The 21,297-nt window shown below is 44.1% G+C and overlaps 1 protein-coding gene across 1 annotated transcript in view; it reads right to left on the bottom strand.

Moving 5' to 3' along the window:
• Nucleotides 1-7,454: 7,454 nt before the first annotated feature.
• The window catches only part of LOC133485287 (uncharacterized), a 37,462-nt gene continuing 23,619 nt past the window's right edge, over nt 7,455-21,297 (bottom strand). The window contains exon 2 of the mRNA XM_061788751.1: nt 7,455-8,692. Within this exon, the coding sequence (XP_061644735.1) occupies nt 8,120-8,692 (573 nt within the window). The 3' untranslated portion in view covers nt 7,455-8,119. The remainder of the gene's footprint in view (nt 8,693-21,297) is intronic.

The raw sequence follows: 21,297 nt of genomic DNA on the forward strand, positions 1-21,297 counted from the left end.
TACAACACTGGCGCGTGCTAGTTTTCCCACAAAAAAAAAGAATGATACAAAATAATTTGTTGGTCTTTAGGAAACACTGCAACGATTTAATGGAATCTCCATTCAGTTCAGTGGGAAAATATAATTTGAGATAAGATTATTTTTTAGTTACGAGTGTGGTCATGGATCGAATTAAACTCGTAAGTCAAGTCACAATATCTGACTGCTCAACATTCAATATTTCCTGCTGAAACGCTTGTATCATGCCTTGAGGGTACCCAGTCAGCAAACATACGTCGCACCGACGTTGGCCTGTCATCAAAAGTTCTATCGACCTGATGTAGCAAGGAGAAATGCCGAGACGTCGGCATTTAATCGAATATTACCACCACATGACGTCTGAAAGATTCATACTGGAGTTCCAGCCAGCGTTGTTCTGCTCCATTAAATCAGCTGATCGGTTCAGTGCTGCATTTCCTACACCCAAGGTGTACAGGAAATACTACTACTCTACCACCCCACAGAACCATACAGGTCGTTTCATTACAATTTACTATCCAATGTGAAAAACAATACTGACTTTAAAAATAACAACAAAATTTCGTGTTTGTAATGAAGACATGGAATTCAGGTTAAGAAACTTTGTTTCCAGATCTCCAGCAAAAAAATGAGAAAAATACAATGAATAACAATTGACGAACATTAATAAACAATAAGCAACAGCAAAATCAGCACCCGATTCCTCCTCTGACAGCCTGCATAAGGGGAAAGAAACAACTAGTGAGGACGTCATTTCAGTTACTCACGTCATTGAGTTTCATCATTTAAACCACATGTCAAACTTGTGCCTGGCGCTTTTGTTTGGTGTTGACACACAGATTTGTTTTGAGTGACATCACCTTTTAGACTGAGTTGAATGAACTGCATATGGCGACTATTTTAAAGTCAATACCCGCTTGGGTTAAAACAGAACAAAGTGTGAAAAAAACAAGACAAACGGTTTACATAATTAAATGATTATCAGAAAAACATTGCTGGTTAGTACATCAGATACACACCGATTTATATTCTGGAGAACTAGCCTGTGAAAATCATAGGTAGCTGGTCAACTTACCTTATGTGTGCTGTCGCCGGGATAGAAATGGGTTCAGCTGCCACACTTGTTTTTTTTCTTGTGGTAACATACAACTTTACACAACAATTACTTGTGACAACATTGCCATTTTATGCTAATTTAATTGAAATGATAACTTACCAGAAAAATGCTGGTGGTGAACGGGATACTGGTGCTGTAATTAATAAACAGCCGCAACATAGACCTTGATGAGACGTTTAGTGAAGCTGGGAAATACACGCCTTTTGGCTGATGCTTGTCAGACGTGCCGGTCAGCGTGCCTTCCGAAGACCAACGTCGGTGCGACGTATGTTTGCTGACTGGGTCGAATAAGTCCTGCATTTTATACTTGACTTGCAATTCAATGAACTGTACAAGACCAAACAAATACTTTATGATCCCACATACATGCAGTATGTAATGACCTGTCAAATTGCGGTGTCATAATTTGATTTACGTTATAATCATTAGTGGCATTTGGATTGAGTTGTAGGGCCACATGTGACATTCATCCTCGCTGTGAGTAGAAAAGATAATTGTATATGATGCCCGCTAAAGAGTGTCTACTCTGTTATGTATCTGCATCTATTCATTGTGACAGTCACGATCATTAGTCTTTGCCTGATCTTTGCAGCTAATCTATCTTGACGTGATAATTTGCATCCGCTCTGAAACGAGGCACTTTCGTGAACCTTTGCTCAGTAGGGTGGCACGACGGCATGCACAGCAGACAAAACAAGAGGCGGATATTGTCAGTGTTCCACTCTGTCAGAGCTACACAGGCTGTTAACAGCAGAGATAAGAACAAACTGGGCCGCCAAGGTTTTGTTCATTGTGTCACCAAATTGCACTTGACAAGTGGAGGGAAAAATTGCTTGATTGATGTACAGTCGTTTTCTGCATGCAATTAATACAGTACTAATAGCTCTCTATCTATCTTCCACACTGCACAGTAAAACCGAGAGGAAGGAATGGTAACACATTGTGATGAAGGCACCAAAGTGACCGTCCTGCGATGTGAAATATTACGTTTCCTCAGCGAGATTTTGTTACCTAATGGCTTGTCCATATGCCATAGGGAAATGTAATGGAGTGTGTAATGGATAAAGGATTGTATTTATGGGCATGTGTTGACTTAACAATATTGATCTGGTGTATATATATATATATATAAAAATAAATGCTAAAACATTTTTCAGGGAAATTGTAATGGAGTGTTTCTGAGGTTTGCTATGAATAACCCAAAGATTTACATCAACATAAAGTGCATTTCTCTTGTAAAAAAAGCAAATGTGTGGTTTTGTTCCTGTGTTATCTACATTTTCATTAGATTACAGTGATTTTTTTTTTCTTGTTTGGATCTGCTTCAAACAACACAAAGCTACACCAAAGCTAACCAGTTGGTAATAACGAGAAACTGCATGGTTGCCAACATGAATTGCAAAACATAATTAGAAATTAACATGAATAGCTGGGCTAGGCTCCAGCACGCCCGCAACCCTAGTGAGGATAAGCGGTACAGAAAATGGATGGATGGATGGATGTTTTCCATTTTTGTTTTGTTCATGCGTCAGTGTGATTTTATTTCACAGAAAATTTAAGCCCATCAAGATCTTGCATAACTCGGGCATTTATTGTGCTTAATTTTACTATGGTAACGTATGGTTCGTGGTGGTTTGGCATGCACCTGACAGCCTAAAAATGTATTTTCAAGTGGACAAATGACACTGGTGTGATGGATATTTTCATAGATGAGTAGTGGGAAAAAAATTCAAACCAACAGTGATTAAAAGAGAATTTTCTGAAGGTTTCCACAGCATTAAAACACATGAGTACCAACTAAAACAACACATCTTTAATTTACATTTAAAAAGAATTGGGATGCATCCATCACTACAGGGGAGATGGATGAGTAGGACATCCAGACGGATCAACAACAGAGCGCCCAATCAAACGATGGGCGCAAATGATGATAATACAGAGGAAGAGAGGAAACGAAGAGAGCAGGGGGATTGTGATGGATGACAACATCCAGCATAGCATCATATCTCTGTGGATTAATGTTCTGGGAAGCTGGCCCCGGAGTGTGCTTGTGCATATCATTAAGTCTCAGTGAAAAGGAGAAAAGAGGGCAATGTAGGAGCCCTATCCTGACAAAGTGCACGGATAAGGCACATTTCACAGCTGGACTTAGAGACTCTAAAGGCAACTGGGTTTTATTTTGTTTCATAAATCATTTAAGATGATAAACATTTCATGTGGACTTAGAAAAAAAAAATCTAAGTCGCCCAGCAGAACTCAACGGTTGTTTTAGTGACAAGAATATTTGGGTTTTGCAAATACATGCACATTTCTCATGTCACAGTTGGTGTGTCATACAAGTGATGTTTACTTTGTTGCATTGTGTGTGTGCTTTGTGTGTCATCTTCCAGAGGGCAGTTTTAAAAACATACTGCGTCAAATATTGGATGGCAACCGTATAATTAGACTGGTCTGTGTGCAGAGGCCGGCTGTGGTATGAGTCATTGATTGTGCATCAGTTTAGTATGCTGCAGTGCAGACCCCGACACTGGTGAAAAGGCAACCTGAAGGCCTAGATCAATAGCTGCAGGCCTGTGAAGCTCTCCGTCAGGTCCGGAGTGAAGGACTCCAACCTTTCTTCCAGGCTGTAGCGTAACCTTTCTCTAAGAGGGGTGATAAGGAAGCTCATCATTTCTAATGAGGAATTAGTGATCAGGCCACTGAAAATGGCTGTCAGCACCACATTGAGGAGCTCGCAAGGTCTCTTGGACTGGGAAGTGCCAAACTGGGTTCATCATTAGGAACACAAAACATTTCTGATTTGTACTTGCGCGACAGACAGCAAGCTCCAAATTGTATTCGCAATCATGTCATAACAATTCTTCTGCTGCGAATGGGGAAATAATAAGTATTGCTGCATAATTCTGGTGGCAGAAGAAAGCAATATCTGGGAATATATCTCCCCACCACACATATCATATTTTGATCATCTTTAGCCTGGAAGACACGGAATTGTTCTCAACAAAGAACGCAGAATTAAACCCTCACTGAAATCACATGATGGGTTCCATGCTGAAGCGGTGAATCAATCCAATTGATAGAAACATAGTCACATTAAAAATGTAATTGCCTGCACTTTATCCATTTAGAGGAAGATGAATGTGAATTCATTAGGCATCCTCTAAAAACCAGATGTTCATTAAATTATGTCTATACAAAAGCCATTGTTCAATAGATTAGCAGAATATATGATTCCAGTAAAATGTGGTGTAATTCATCCTTTCAAGCATTTTAATGAGTGAAAGGCAGCAAAAATAACCCATTACTGCAGCTGCAGGAATGTAAAAAACCTTTTGGCTGCTATTTTATTATATAGTGACGTATATAGTTTTCTCTCTGTAATTTATTTTTAATATTTCTTTTTCTCTGAAAAAAAACATGCAAGAAAGATTTTTTTAACAGAGGGATGCATTATAGTTTCTCTATGAATAAGTGATACATAAATGGAGCAATACTTATCAGTCTAATCTTCTTTGGCTCTACATACTAATCTCAGTACAAATACTGTATAACTGTGGCCTTTGTCATCAAACAAAACAAAAACTCTTTATGGCTTAACATTTTTATCACTGTTCTTTTAAGTTAATTACCAAAATCTTTAACTGGATTGTACATTTGGAACCAATTTTCAAAATATGCTGCTCTTCTTTTTTTCAGGACTAGTTGGCTTTTTTGTTATCGTCCCCCCCACCTTTTTCTATCTGTCTCATATCCTGTTTCAGTGGCGTATAAATGGGGTGGCAAAGGGGGCACTGACCTGGGTATTCAGCTGGGGGATGGGCATCAAAATAGGTATTTTTGGTCATCAAAACGCTTCAAATCCCCCCTGTTGATGAATGAGTTTTGTTGGCTTGTGTGCCCCGGGCATCAACACACCTTTGCACGCCACTGTGCATAATGCTTGCGTCACTTCTTGGTGTTTTTCAATAATTGTCAGTCATATATCAAGAAGCCAACACATTGTGGACCTCAAATAGAAGAAATCCTGAGTTACTTCCATTTCCCAAAAGGCCGAATAACAGCGGCCACCTCAGCTTTTTATATTGGAAATCTCCTCCCTTGGCTAGACTTGGACAAGTGGAAAATGTACAGTTTCCTGGATTAATGGTGTGGTAACCTTTACACTCAGTCCAACTTTTTATCGCGCAAAAAGTGGCATGCTCGATTTGTTACATTACACCATACCCTCATTGGTCGGAACTACAAAAGACAGAATAGCGGACTAATATAGCAAAAACCAGCCCCGCCAAAAAAGGTCCCGCGGAAGGAATTACCGGTATGCTATATCCCCAAATCATTATTAGCAACATTACTATGTTCAAAATTAGGGTAGTACTAACTTATTCATATAAGTTTCACGATACACTGTATATTCACATTACAACAAATGGTGAAGGAAGTCAGATGAAGAAACAAAAGATACATAGAACATAATGTAGTGTTTCTTGATTTTCATACAATTCCTCACAAAAAAAACTCCAGGCTGCTTCACCAGGACAACGCGGCTGCTCACAATGACCTGAGCATCCGACAGTTCCTGGCTGATAAGAACATTGCTGTGCTGGAGCAACACCCCTCCTCACACTACGTGACTCAAGGGGGTCATTACGGGGGACGCTTTTCGCAGACATCTATGACATCAAGATGTTCATGATGACGGAGCTGCAGAGAATCCCAAAAGAATCCTTCCAGGCGTGGCTGAGATTGTTGGAAAAGTGCATTGGACTCAACAGGGAATACTTTGAAGGGGAAAAACTTGGATTTGAAATATAGCTTTTGTGACATCACTCCTGGAACTTATATAAAAAGCAGGATCTCAAGAGATTTAACAAATAAAAAAATAAAAACAAAAGCTCAATCGATAGAGTGCATTTCTAGTTGCACATAGTTTGATTAGGGACGCAATATTTTAGTACGATCCTTTATAGGCAAAACCCAGGATAGTCGTGGTATGTGGTGCCAATACTTATTCAAATGAATATTAAATATGCATGTGCTACACTAACAAAACAGTAATATGATTTTTTTTTATGAACTCCTTTCAAGAGATTTTCCGCTGAACATCTGAAATTGAGGGAACACAATCTGACAATCTGCTAAAGAGAAGATTCGTCACTCATACGTCGTTGGAACCAAAACTGTGACACGAGACTGTGACAGTGAAGCTTCTTGCCTCAGAGACAAGTTACGTACATGTAGAAGCCCATAACATAATGATGGCCCATAGCGTAATAAATTTGCAATTTTGAAAATGTAGTAGGCGCATAATGTAATAACTCCCGAATACCGTAATAAGTCCTGAGCCTATAATGTCCACTACATCAGGCGATAGTTTGAAAGGCTAAGGAGCAGCAGGCAGGACAAGAGATCATGCTAACCATCATACCACAAATACATTGGAGAGAGGGCGAGCGAGAGGGACAGACAGAGATGGAGAGGGTATGCAGTTTCATAGTTATGTCCAAAAAACAAAAAGTTAAATAAAGTGATATTAGTATATTATTACATTCTGGACTCAGTTATTACATTTGCAAATACTTTTTTTTTTTCCTCAACCAGGGCAATAACGTCATAACAATAAATAAAAAAAAAAAAAAAAAAAGAAATCATAAAAAAGTTATTACATTATAGGTTCAGGACTTTTATCACATTATTAGCCAGTTAACAGGTTATGGGCCTATTATATTTTAAAAAGGGCAAATATATTACTTTATGGTCCGTTATTACCTTATGGGCTGTTGTTACGCTTCTTCAGTGCATCAACAGCAGACAACACTTTCACATTTAAACAAAAATTAGCTCATTATCATTTATTAACTAGGTCAATTTGTGACAGTGATTGATAATATGAGATCAGATAATCAGATAATCAGATAATATAATGCTACCTGCATTTCTTATTACCAATACAAATGTTAAAGGTTTACAGTTGTCTCACTGTAACATTAAGTCAGAGACTATAATGAGGGGCTATAAAATACTGTTTTGACTCTGCTGCTTAAGGTCGTGTTTGTCATTCACATGTCTTCTGTATTATTGTGAGGAGTAGTTATTTTTTCAAATTTCCCCAAAATTTCCATTGGTGAGCCCGTTCTCACAAATTTAGAATCATTTTGTCCAAAATGTAGTGCACTCGATTTAGCTGATATTTAGTAAACATACAAGGGGTCCACCATTTATAAGATCACTAACCTATACTCTACTCTAAATCAGAATCATAATCATCTTTATTTGACAAGTATGTCAAAAACACACAAGGAATTTGTCTCCGGTAGTTGGAGCTGCAGTAGTATGACCTTTGAGACATAAAAACATAAAAACACAGTCATTGAGCAATAAAAGGTTACAAGTATATGTGGTAATGCCGGTACAGTTTTGTTTTTGTTTTTTGACAACTGTCCTATAACAATTAGAGCAGTTTGAAATGACTAATAGAACAATAGTCTGGTGCAGTGACCAATGTGCAAATGGCGCAGAGACTTCTAGAAATTTGTGCAGTTTAAAGTGACTAGTAGTAAATAATCTGGGACAATGTCAATTGTGCAAATGGTGCAGATGCTTCTCAAGCACATGAGTGGCCAGTATTGGAAAACAACCGAAATTCAAGTAGTGCAAGGTGGACTACTACAGTGAGTGCACGAGTAATGTACAGTATAATTGGCCCGACAGAGATGTGCCTACAATTTCAAGACAAATTGGCAGCATGTTACAATGGAATTGAAAGTTGACTGCTTAAGAAGTTAATGGCAAGAGGGAAGAAGCTGTTGGAATGTCTGCTTGTTCTAGTTTGCATTGATCGATAGCGCATACCTGAGGGAAGGAGCTGGAAGAGGTGGTGACCAGGATGTGGAGGGTCCAAGAGGATTTTGCACGCTCTTGTCTTAGTTCTGGCAGCGTGCAAGTCCTCAAGGGTGGGTAGGGGGGTACCGGGAATCTTTTCAGCAGTCAGAGTTTGTCCTTTTTTGTAGCAGCACCAAACCAGACTGTGATGGATGAACACAGGACTGACTCGATGACTGCTGTGTAGAACTGCCTCACCAGCTCCTGTGGCAGGCCATGCATCCTCAGAAGCCGCAGGAAGTACGTCCTCTGCTGGGCCTTTTTGAGGATGGAATTGATGTTGATCTCCCACTTCAGGTCCTCAGAGACTCTAATTCCGAGGAACTTGGTCTCGACAGCTGACACAGGGCAGTTGGACAGCGTGAGGGGCAGATGTGGCGAAGGATGCCTCCTGAAGTCCACGATGATCTCTACAGTCTTGAGCGTGTTCAGCTCCAGGTTGTGTCGGACGCACCACAGCTCCAGCCACTCCACTTCCTGTCGATACGCAGACTCGTTACCGTCTTTGATGAGGCCGATGACTGTGGTGTCGTCTGCAAACTTCACGAGTTTGACAACTGGGTGCGTTGAGGTGCAGTTGTTTGTGTAGAGAGAGAAGAGCAGTGGTGAGAGGCCACAAACTTGGTGTACCACGGTGCTGGTGGTGCGTGTAGATGAGGTGGTGTCCCCCAGCCTCACCTGATGTGTCCAGAAACAGAAGTAAAAATCATAATTAGAGTAAATATTTACATGAAAAACATATTTAGCAAATACATATGAACAATTCAATGAAAAACAGTGGCTAAAATTGAGTGTGCCTTCTTGTGCCACGTAATGACAAATTGTTATCCCACTGAGAAATGTAATTCATTGTGTGGCGTTCATAACCTCGAAACCACATATGTCCGGACCATAACCTTTCCTCGCTTTTTTGCCTGGGTGAGATCAAATGCTTCTACGGCCTTGGAGTGCGTGGCACGGTGTGTATTTAGACTTAACATGGTCTCAGCGCTATATAAAAGGTTACAAGTAATTTCTCTTTACTTTTTTTCATGGAAAATATGTGATACCTGTGTTGATTCTTGTACAGTTTTTCACTCCTCACCTGACACTGGCAGTGGTCACATCATAAGACTGTGGTGATGGGTGACGCTGACAGTGGTTATGTGTGTCCAATACAATGAGATCATTCCATCAGCAGGCATAGTAATGGTGGCCAGGCTAATTTACACACATGAACGCATGCACGCACACAGACCATGCATGCACGCATGCACACAGAGAAAAGCACGACTCGACACAACAAACAACAACAACACAAAACACAAAAACAACTACTACTACTATCGTGAGCTTTTTGTCCCTATGTCGGGGGAATGCCATAATACCACACTCACACAATGGCATTTTAAGGGTGGTCAGGTGAGTGTTTGCTCCTCAACCTTTGCTCCTCAACTACCTGAGAATGTCCTATGAAGAAGGGTTCAAGAGAACAAGAAAGGACATGAGGAAGAACTGGAAATATTTCATTTTGTAAAACCCTGCTGTTGTTGACCAGGTACTCTATAACTCCAACCATAAGCAGCAGTAAATGGGCAGCTTAACAATATGTAAACAGTTTTGTTACTAGTGACTTACAAGTAAAAATAGTCAATTGTTAAACAAACACATCCCTGACAGCCTCAAATAATCCATCCATACATCCATCCATTTTCCGTACAGCTTATCCTCACCAGGGTCGCGGGCGTGCTGGAGCCTATCCCAGCTGATTTCAGGCAAGTGCACTCACATTCACACCTGCAGGCAATTTAGTGTCTTCAGTGAACCTACCATGCATGTTTTTGGAATGTGGGAGGTACCAGGAGAAAACCCACCCAGGCACGGGGACAACATGCAAACGCCACACAGGCGAGGCGGGATTTGGGTCCTCAGAACTGTGAGTCAGATCTGCTAACCAGTCGTCCACCCTGCCATGGCTCAAATAATAGTGAGTAATATTGGATTTACAAAAGTGAATCTCATTTGAGGTGGGCGACTGGTTAGAGCGTTTGCCTCACAGTTCTGAGTTCCGGGGTTCAATCGCCGACCCCCGAGTTTGCATGTTCTCCCTGTGCCTGTGTGGGTTTTCTCCGGGTACTCCGGTTTCCTTCCACATCCCAAAAACATGCATGGTGGGTTAATTGAAGACTCTAAATTACCCGTAGGTGTGAATGTGAGTGCGTATGGTTGTTTGTTTGTATGTGCCCTGCGATTGGCTGGCAACCATTTCAGGGTGTACCCCGGTGATAGCTGGGTTAGGCTCCAGCATGCCCGCGACCCTAGTGAGGAGAAGCGGCTCAGGAAATGGATGGATGGATGGATTTGACATGGTTACTGAGGTACCATAGTATTTCATTCCAAACAGTAGAAAAAGTTGGTTTGGCAAAATACGGGACCTTTAATGTGTGGTAAATAGCATCAGTTATAGTTGCAGACAGCTGGATGGTGCTATTTCTAATTAGAACAACAATATGCAGTGCAATGAAATCACTCTCTTGTCATATTTCATGTCAAACTAGCAGAAACCAAAAGTGGTAAAAGCATTATTCAGCAAATTTAACAAGAGCTAATATCAGTTCTGTGAGCTATTCCCAGCAAGAAACACATTGCCATCAAAGGAGTCTTAAAAAATGTGTCGCCATCAAGAGAGTCTTAAAACTGAGACGCAGTGCTCAAAGCAGCTGCATCCATCGGTTGCTCACAGAAAAAGAGACCTTCATGAGCATTCACTGGGGGGCAGTCTAGTAACATTAACTCTTGTTGGCTGATGGGAGCTTGCAAATTGGTGGAAAGACAGAGGGGAGAGGTCATAATCAAGCACGACTTGGCCACATCACTGATGTATAAGAACATACAATTGATGCTAGACTTAAGAGTAAATGAATAATAAGAGAACACATTCCTTTTTTTCAGTGCTTTTTAATACAGAAGAATTGGCTGAGGAAAAGGAAAGAAATTGTCTTTTTACTCAATTGATCAGATCAATGTCCCACTTGTAAAGAAACAGAGGTGTAAATAGAAGGGTGAGATGTTGAACTCACAACTGACTGTTGTCTTGTTATGCACTGTATAGTATTTTATCAGGTAGGAGAAGCACACACCTGCTGCTTTATCTTCCAGTACATCCTGGCATCCTTTGAGTGTGGAAAAGTGACAGGTGCTCGAATAAACAATCAGAGATAGAAAGTCACACCATCTCTATCTGGAACCTTTTGTATGATCTAAAAATGATCATTGACAAAAAATGGTGTCAAGCCAATTCTTCCTAAAATCAGTACACCCTGAAATGGTTGCCAGCCAATCGCAGGGCACATACAAACAAACAACCATTCGCACTCACAGACACACCTACGGGCAATTTAGAGTCTTCAATTAATGCATGTTTTTGGGATGTGGGAGGAAACCGGAGTGCCCGGAGAAAACCCACACAGGCACGGGGAGAACATGCAAATTCCACACAGGCGGGGCCGGGGATTGAACCCGGGTCCTCAGAACTGTGAGGCTGACGCTCTAACCAGTCGGCCACCGTGCCGACTGCCACAATCATTTATTAATTTATTTATGTATTTATTTATTTACTTATCCATCCAGGTTACGCAATTGAGAACAGATTCCCAATTGCAATGCAGACCTGACCAATAGACAACCATTCCCACTCACTTTCACACTAACATTGAGTAAGACTTGAACCCACCATGCCTGCATGGAAGTAATGTGAGTAACTACCTTCTAAGGACCCGGGTTCAAATCTCGCCTCGCCTGTGTGGAGTTTTCATGTTCTGCCCGTGTCTGCGTGGGTCTTGTTTTCCTCCCACATCCCAAAAACATACATGGTAGGTTAATTGAAGACTCTAAATTGCCCCTAAGTGTGAATGTGAGTGCGAATGGTTGTTTGATTATATGTGCACTGCGATTGGCTGGCGACCAGTTCAGGTTGTACCCGCCTCTCGCCCGAAGATAGAACACTTGTGTTATAGTGAGCAGACTAATGCTAGCAGGAGGAATATGTGTGTGTTGTGGCCAGAGGTGGGTTAGTAATGCTTTAAATTTACACCGTTACATTTACTTTATTTATTTATCCATTATTGCGTGTGCGATCTGTTTTTAGACTTGATCATCGACTTCCTCATAGGGCGCCGTTGCACCAATCCACGTGATTACTAGTGTCATTTGACTCCAATTCACCAATCAGATGATCAAACCCTTTATGGGCCAATCAAAGTGACTCATTTTGGGGGAAAATAATAGCCGCGCAAGTGTTTATTTCACAGACTCTGAAAAACAACGGCTTTGTCATGAAGCTCTTAAATTGTGATATTTCAGCCCACTTCTAACTTGAGGAAACACCTTGCGGTAAGTTTCTCTCTCTCCCTCTCTCTCTCTCTCTCTCTCTCACACACACACACACATACACACACAAACACAGCAGCGCTCAAACACACACAACACAAACATAATCATTAAGTGTGTTCAGCAAACAGCTTCTTTGTTAGGTTATTTAAGTGAATAATGCAAACCATGTTTCTATCAGGCCCAATGCATGTGTTGTTGGTTTTTGGGCAGTTAAAAATTTAAAGGTGTGTGTGGAGTCCTATAAATTATTTTTTACTTTGTTTCATTTGATGCTCATGCTCTGTCTTTATATATTTTTTTAAATCAGACATTAGTCACATGACTCTTTACTTGAGTAGTTTATTTCACTGAGTACATTCTTATTCTTACTCAAATAATTACTAGGACAACTTTTTAGTTTTACTTGAGGCATATTATTCTAAAGTAATAGTACTCGACTCTACCCACCTCTGGTTGTGGCAGGTCGACAGTATATGATGCACTTCCTATAGCTGACATCATGTTGGTCCTATTTAAGGCCTTTTCATACTGCATTTGCTCTGTATGAAAGGTCCACACAGCAAAGCGCAAGGACAACAGCACCCTGGTGCAGCCAATGTTGACGATGTCCCTATTTGGAAGTGCTGGCGTAGCCTACATGGGAGTCAATAGGCCACTGAGTGGGCCGCAATATGTATTTGTCATTGCTGCAAAAGAAAGGCCTGGCTGGCTTTGCTTGTTTTAAGGAGGAGGAGCAAAACAAACAAAAATAAAAAACAAAAAGGGAACAATTGTCTTCCATACTAATTTCATGGCAGGATGTCGGAGTTTAAGTTCATTCGTGAGCTATAGTTCCACGCAGAGCAAATTTCAGGCTGAACAGGGAGCTATGAAAGGGGGTTTGAAAGCCTCCTGGAGAGACGTCTCTTTATATAATTTTCTGTTGTCCCTAAGTTTGGAACAGTGGGAAACTGCAATTATTACGTCTTTCTCCATTTACCCCTTGTCATTTACAATACAACTCCCTCTCAGAAATCACTCGGCGAGCCCCTCTCCTATTGGAGGCGCTGACGCTGGCGTCACTGTGACGCTGCTCCAAATTGGAACATTTTTCTATTTGATTGCGCACGTTACATCAATCACCCTCTGCACTTGCCGTGCTTAGCCGCAATGTGGCATTCCATTATCCTGCCCCCTCACCACATAGACAATGAATGGGAAAGTTGTCGGCGTCTTGCACATTGTCAAGTGTGAAAAGGCCTTTAGATTACATACTAGTCTGAGTGAATCAACAGTGCATCTGCTGGTTGCAGCCAAATAGTGCACTCCATTTTGCCTCAATCACTCTTGGTATACAATAAAAGAAGGCAACCAGCAGCTTGTCTTGGATTCTCCGGTTAATATTAAATACCAGCGGCAAAAACATATTTAATCAATAAGAAATTACTGAGGATGGATTTAGTTTGAGGTTAAGAAATGCTTTATGCAGCATAAATGCTACTGGCAACTTTTTCTCTAATTATGAAGCATTTAACCCTTTAGTCCCACAAAGTGCCATATAATTACTGTATGTAAATTGGTATGACAAGAGCTACTGAGGATTTTTTCCCCCACTTTAACTAGAAGCTCTGTACCGATCATCACATAGACTGTCAAACTTTTCTTTTAAAAATACGAGAACAAGCAGTACTTCCAGAATCAACCATTCTCTACTTTGCACTGATGCAAACCAAGCGTGCTTGATAATTTCCGTGGTGTTTCAGCTTCTACAGCTTTGTGATCATATATTTCCATCAGCCGAAAACAAGAAAAACAGATCTAAGGCTTTTAATAATGCAGGCTAAAGAGCCACTTTACCCCATCTGCACAATGTATCCAAGAAATTGTGTCAAATCACATGCATCTCCTTTAAAATCAGAGCAGCAAAAGTGAACTGGAAAAAAAAATAAAAAATAAAAACAACTCATTTACTGCCACTGATGGACTTAGAATCCAAATATCCATGTTAACTGGGAGGGCTGACACACACACACACACACACACACACACACACACACAATGGGTACGGAAAGTATTCAGACCCCCTTAAATTTTTCACTCTTTGTTATATTGGCCCCTCCTTGAGCCGTTACCTTATTGTGGTGGTGGGGTTTGTGTGTCCCAATGATCCTTGGAGCTAAGTTGTCTGGGGCTTTATGCCCCTGGCAGGGTCACCCATGGCAAACAGGTCCTAGGTGAGGGACCAGACAAAGCACGACTCCAAAAACCCCGATGACGAGTACAATAAATGGATTCAGGTTTCCCTTGCCCGGACGCGGGTTACCGGGGCCCCCCTCTGGAGCCAGGCCTGGAGGTGGGGCTCGAAGGCCTGCACCCATGGGGCGTGGCCAGGCACAGCCCGAAAGGGTTTCCCATGGGCTCACCACCTGTGGGAGGGGGCCATAGGGGTCGGGTGCAGTGCGAGCTGGGCGGTGGCCGAAGGCGGGGACCTTGGCGATCCGATCCCCGGCTACAGAAGCTGGCTCTAGGGACGTGGAATGTCACCTCTCTGGCAGGGAAGGAGCCCGAGCTGGTGCGTGAGCTCGAGAAGTTCCGACTAGATGTAGTCGGACTCGCCACCACGCACAGCTTGGGCTCTGGTACCAGTCCTCTCGAGAGGGGTTGGACTCTCTTCCACTCTGGAGTTGCCCGGAGTTCACCCCGGTGGACGAGAGGGTAGCCTCCCTCCGCCTTCGGGTGGGGGGATGGGTCCTGACTGTTGTTTGTGCCTATGCACCAAACAGCAGTTCAGAGTACCCACCCTTTTTGGAGTCCTTGGAGGGGGTGCTGGAGAGCACTCCCGCTGGGGACTCCATCGTTCTGCTGGGGGACTTCAATGCTCACGTGGGCAATGACAGAAAGACCTGGAAGGGCGTGATTGGGAGGAACGGCCCGCCCGATCAGAACCTGAGTGGTGTTCTGTTATTGGACTTCTGTGCTCATCATGGATTGTCCATAACGAACACCATGTTCAAGCATAAGGGTGTCCACACGTGCATCCTCGGTCGCAGTTCGATGATCGACTTTGTGGTCGTATCATCGGATTTACGGCTGTATGTCTTGGACACTCGGGTAAAGAGAGGGGCAGAGCTGTCAACTGATCACCACCTGGTGGTGAGTTGGCTCCGATGGTGGGGGAAGATTTCCAGTCCGACGTGGCAAGCCCAAACGTATTGTGAGGGTCTGCTGGGAACGTCTGGCGGAATCCCCTGTCAGAAGGAGTTTCAACTCCCACCTCCGACAGAACTTTGCTCATGTTCTGAGGAAGGCGGGGGACATCGAGTCCGAGTGGACCATGTTCCGCGCCTCCATTGCTGAGGCGGCCGACCGGAGCTGTGGCCGTAAGATGGTTGGTGCCTGTCGTAGCGGCAATCCCCGAACCCGTTGGTGTCCACCAACGGGTTCGGGGATTGCCGGGGATGCCGTCAAGCTGAAGAAGGAGTCCTATCGGGCCTTTTTGGCCTGTGGGACTCCTGAGGCAGATGATGGGTACCGGCTGGCCAAGCGGAATGCAGCTTTGGTGGTCACTGAAGCAAAAACTCGGGCATGGGAGGAGTTCGGTGAGGCCATGGAGAAAGACTTCCGGACGGCTTCAAGGAAATTCTGGTCCACCATCCGGCGTCTCAGGAGGGGGAAGCAGAGCACCACCAACACTGTGTATAGTGGGGATGGGGCTCTGCTGACCTCGACTTGGGATGTTGTGAACCGGTGGGGAGTATACTTCGAAGACCTCCTCAATTCCACCGACACGCCTTCCCATGAGGGAGCAGAGTCTGGGTTCTCTGAGGCGGGCTCTCCTATCTCTGGGGTTGAGGTCACCGAGGTGGTTAAAAAGCTCCTCAGTGTCAAGGCCCTGGAGGTGGATGAGATTCGCCCGGAGTTCCTCAAGGCTCTGTATGTTGTAGGACTGTCCTGGTTGACACGCCTCTGCAACATCGGGTGGACATCGGGGACAGTGCCTCTGGATTGGCAGACTGGGGTGGTGGTCCCCCTTTTTAAGAAGGGGGACCGGAGGGTGTGTTCCAACTACAGGGGGATCACACTTCTCAGCCTCCCTGGTAAGGTCTATTCAGGGGTGCTGGAGAGGAGGGTCCGTCGGGAAGTCGAATCTCAGATTCAGGAGGAGCAGTATGGTTTTCGTCCTGGCCGTAGAACAGTGGACCAGCTCTACACCCTTGGCAGGGTCCTCGAGGGTTCATGGGAGTTCGCCCAACCAGTCTACATGTGTTTTGTGGACTTGGAGAAGGCGTTCGACCGTGTCCCTCGGGTGGTCCTGTGGGGGGTGCTTCGGGAGTATGGGGTACCGAACCCCCTGATACGGGCCGTTCGGTCCCTGTACGATCGGAGTCAGAGTTTGGTCCGCATATCTGGCAGTAAGTCGGACTCGTTTCCGGTGAGGGTTGGACTCCGCCAAGGCTGCCCTTTGTCACCGATTCTGTTCATAACTTTTATGGACAGAATTTCTAGGCGCAGCCGAGGCGTAGAGGGGGTCCGGTTTGGTGGCCTCACTATTCCATGTCTGCTTTTTGCAGATGATGTGGTTCTGTTGGCTTCATCAAGCCGTGACCTCCAACTCTCACTGGAGCAGTTCGCAGCCGAGTGTGAAGCGGCTGGGATGAGAATCAACACCTCCAAATCTGAGACCATGGTCCTCAGTCGGAAAAGGGTGGCGTGCCCTCTTCAGGTCGGGGATGAGATCCTGCCCCAAATGGAGGAGTTCAAGTATCTTGGGGTCTAGTTCACGAGTGAGGGAAGAATGGAACGGGAGATCGACAGGCGGATTGGTGCAGCTTCTGCAGTGATGTATAGATCCGTTGTGGTGAAGAAGGAGCTAAGCCGAAAGGCGAAGCTCTCGATTTACCGGTCGATCTACGTTCCTACCCTCACATATGGTCACGAGCTATGGGTCGTGACCGAAAGAACAAGATCCAGGATACAAGCGGCCGAAATGCGTTTCCTCCGCAGGGTGTCCGGGCTCTCCCTTTGAGATAGGGTGAGAAGCTCGGTCAACCGAGAGGATCTCAGAGTAGAGCCGCTGCTCCTTCACATCGAGAGGAGCCAGATAAGGTGGCTGGGGCATCTGATTCGGATGCCTCCCGGACGCCTCCCTGGTGAGGTGTTCCGGGCACGTGCCACCGGGAGGAGACCACGGGGACGACCCAGGACACGCTGGAGAGACTACATCCTTCGGCTGGCCTGGGAACGCCTCAGGATCCCCCCGGAAGAGCTGGATGAAGTGGCTGGGGAGAGGGAAGTCTGGGCGTCCCTGCTAAAGCTACTGCCCCCGCGACCCGACCTTGGATAAGCGGTAGAAAATGGATGGATGGATGGATTGTTATATTGGAGCCATTTACTAAAATAATTTAAGCTAATTTTTTTCCTCATTAATGTACACACAGCACCATATATTGACAGAAAAAAAGAGAATCGTTGAAATTTTAGCAGATTAAAAAAGGAAAACTGAAATCACACAGCCATAAGTATTCACATCCTTTCCTGTGACACTCATATATTTAACTCTGTTGCTGTCCCATTTCTTCTGATCATCCTTGAGATGGTTCGACACCTTCATTGGAGTCCAGCTGTGTTTATACAAATTGGACTTGATTAGGAAAGGCACACACCTGTCTATATAAGACCTTACAGACCACAGTGCATGTCAGAGCAAATGAGAATCATGAGGTCAAAGGAACTGCCTGAAGAACTTAGAGACAGAATTGTGGCAAGGCACAGATCTGGCTAAGGTTACAAAAAAATGTTTGCTGCACTTAAGGTTCCTCAGAGCTCCGTGGCCTCCATAATCCTTAAATGGAAGACGTTTCGGACAACCAGAACCCTTCCTAGAGCTGCCCGTCCGACCAAACTGAGCAATCAGGGAGAAGAGCCTTGGTGAGAGAAGTAAAGAAGAACACAAAGATCACTGTGGCTGAGCTCGAGAGAGATGCAGTCGGGAGATGGGAGAAAGTTCTAGAAAGTCAACCATCACTGCAGCCCTCCACCAGTCGGGGCTTGATGGATGAGTGGCCCGACGGAAGCCTTTCCTCAGTGCAAGGCACATGAAAGCCCACATGGTGTTTGCTAAAAAAAACACCTGAAGGACTCCAAGATGTTGAGAAATAAGATTATCTGGTCTGATGAGACCAAGATATAACTTGCAGGCCTTAATTCTAAGTGGTAGGTGTGGAGAAAACCTGGACCTGTCCAATACAGTCCCAACCGTGAATCATGGTGGTGGCAGCATCATGATGTGGGGGTGTTTTGCAGCTGCAGGGACAGGACGACGGTTGCAATTGAAGGAAAGATGAATGCGGATAAGTACAGAGATATCCTGGACGAAAACCTTCTCCAGAGTGCTCAGGACCTCAGACTGGGCAGAAGGTTCACCTTCCAACAAGACAATGACCCTAAGCACAGCTAAAATAACGATGGAGTGGCTTCAGAACAACTCCGTGACAGTTATTGAATGGCCCAACCAGAGCCCTGACTTAAACCCAATTGAGCATCTCTGGAAAGACCTGAAAGTGGCTGTACACCAACGGTCACCATCCAACCTGACAGAACTGGAGAGGAATGACAAAGACTAAATACTGAGGAAAAGGGTCTGAATACTTATGGCTGTGTGATATTTCAGTTTTTCTTTTTTAATACAGCTGCTAAACTTTCAACAATTCAGTTTTTTTCCTGTCAATATGGGGTGCTGTGTGTAAATAAATGAGGGGAATAAATGAATTTAAATGATTTTAGCAAATGGCTGCAATATAGAGTGAAAAATGTAAGGGGTCTGAATACTTTCCATACCCACTGTGTGTGTGCATGTGTGTGCGTGTGTATGTACATATATATATATATATATATATATATATATATATATATATATAGTAGAGACTTATTAGAGTTACGAGCCATTGCTTCCTTGATTTTTGCCTTCGAGTTGCATGCCAAAAGGAGTGTTACGGGCGAGTCTTATATATGCCTTGCTCAGTGAGTGAAAAATAAAAGAAGAGCAACAGTCACTGATAGTAGTTGAGGAACAAGACCCCCCACCCTGTTGATGAATGGATTTGGACTGTTCAGATGACCATCCATGTTGTTTTTGGAGTGGTTTTGCATCCATCCATCTACTTCTGCTTATACAAGGGCAGGTCCCGGGGGCAGCAATAAATGGATTTGGACTGTTCAGATGACCATCCATGTTGTTTTTGGAGTGGTTTTGCATCCATCCATCCATCTACTTCTGCTTATACAAGGGCAAGTCCCGGGGGCAGCAGCTCAAGCAGGGAAGCTCAGACTTCCCTCTCCTCAGCCAGTTCATCCAGCTCTTCTCGGGGGATCCTGGGCCTTTCAAGGCCAGCCGAGAGACGTAGTCTCTCCAGCTTGTCCTGGATCATCCCCAAGGCCTCCTCAGGGTGGGATGTGCCTGGAACACCTCACAAGGGAGGCGTCCTGGAGGCATCCTAACGAGATTTCCGAGCCACCTCATCTGGCTCCTCTTGTACCGATGTGTAGGAGCAGCTTCTCGACTATGAGCCCCTCTTGGATGACCAAGCTTCTCATTCTATCTCTAAGGGAGAGAACCTAGACACCCTGCGGAAGAGACTCATTTCGGCTGCTTGTATCTGCGATCTTGTTCTTTCGATCATGACAACTTGTGACCATAGGTGGGGGTAGGAACATAGATGGACCGTTAAATCGAGAACTTCACCTTTCTCCTCACCTCCTTCTTCACCACGACAGACCGATACACAGTCCGCATTATTGCAGATGCTGCAGCGATCTGCCTTTGGATCTAATCATTCTTCCTTCCCTCTTGAACAAGACCCCAAGATACATGAACTCCTCCACGTGAGGCAGGATCTTATTCCTGACTCCCAAAAATTGAGTCACAGAACATGGTCCATTCAGACTAGATGTCCCCCGCCTGCCCGCTTTCGTGCTAGTGATGCAGCGATCATAGTCCATGCATTTGTTACGTCTCGCCTCGACTACTCTAATCTGCTGCTTTCTGTTCTTACCATGTCTAGTATTAAAAGCATGCAGTTCGTACAAAATGCCGGAGCAAGACTTGTGATGAGGACAAGAAATTTTGATCATATTATTACAATACTGGCCAACTTACATTGGCTCTCCGTCCACTTGAGATCCGCTTTTAAGGTTTCGTTACTTAGTCATAAAATATTACCGGCTTAGCATCCTCCTATCTTGCTGACTTAGTGTCACCGTATGTTCCATCCCAAAAGCTTTGCTCGAAATACGCTGGTCTTCTGGTGATTCTAAGAGCAAGAAAGAAGTCTGCAGGCTATAGAGCATTTTCTATTCAGTCTCCAGTACTCTGGAAGGCCCTACCTGCGGATATTCGCGCTGCTACCTGAGTAGAAATGTTTAAGACTTATTTTTACACTTTGGTATTTCGTTAACGTACATGTAGGCCTGTTGCACTCCCACTTGTCCTATCTCCTCCACTCTCCTCTCCTGCACATATCTGGGGTGGACCACTTTCCTGGAGTCGTTGCTATGGAAGATTCTACTCTGACAGACTTGGCCAGGTCCTGAGGCAGAACCACTAGCCCGAAGGCATCTACCTGTGGCGCCTCATCTCTTTAAATGGAGTCTCATGCCATCTTAAGATTGTACAGCACCATACTATGTGATAAAATGCCCACTCGACATCCATTGCAGCCTCGTCATCCTTGAAAGGAGGATTCCCCCATCTGCGGTCCCTCCTCCAGGTTTCTTTTTTCCCCAAATGGGGTTTTGAGTTTTTCTTTGCCCAAATGAGGGGTTTAGATAAAGGGATGTGTCAATCATTGCCACCTGTGGGCCTGTGAACCCCATCGAGTCTAAACTTGACTTGAGTTGACATTGGCAAATATTTTTTTGAAATACAGGTAAACTGA

Source organism: Phyllopteryx taeniolatus, chromosome 10 (assembly GCF_024500385.1).
Source record: "Phyllopteryx taeniolatus isolate TA_2022b chromosome 10, UOR_Ptae_1.2, whole genome shotgun sequence".
Classification (NCBI taxonomy): domain Eukaryota; kingdom Metazoa; phylum Chordata; class Actinopteri; order Syngnathiformes; family Syngnathidae; genus Phyllopteryx; species Phyllopteryx taeniolatus.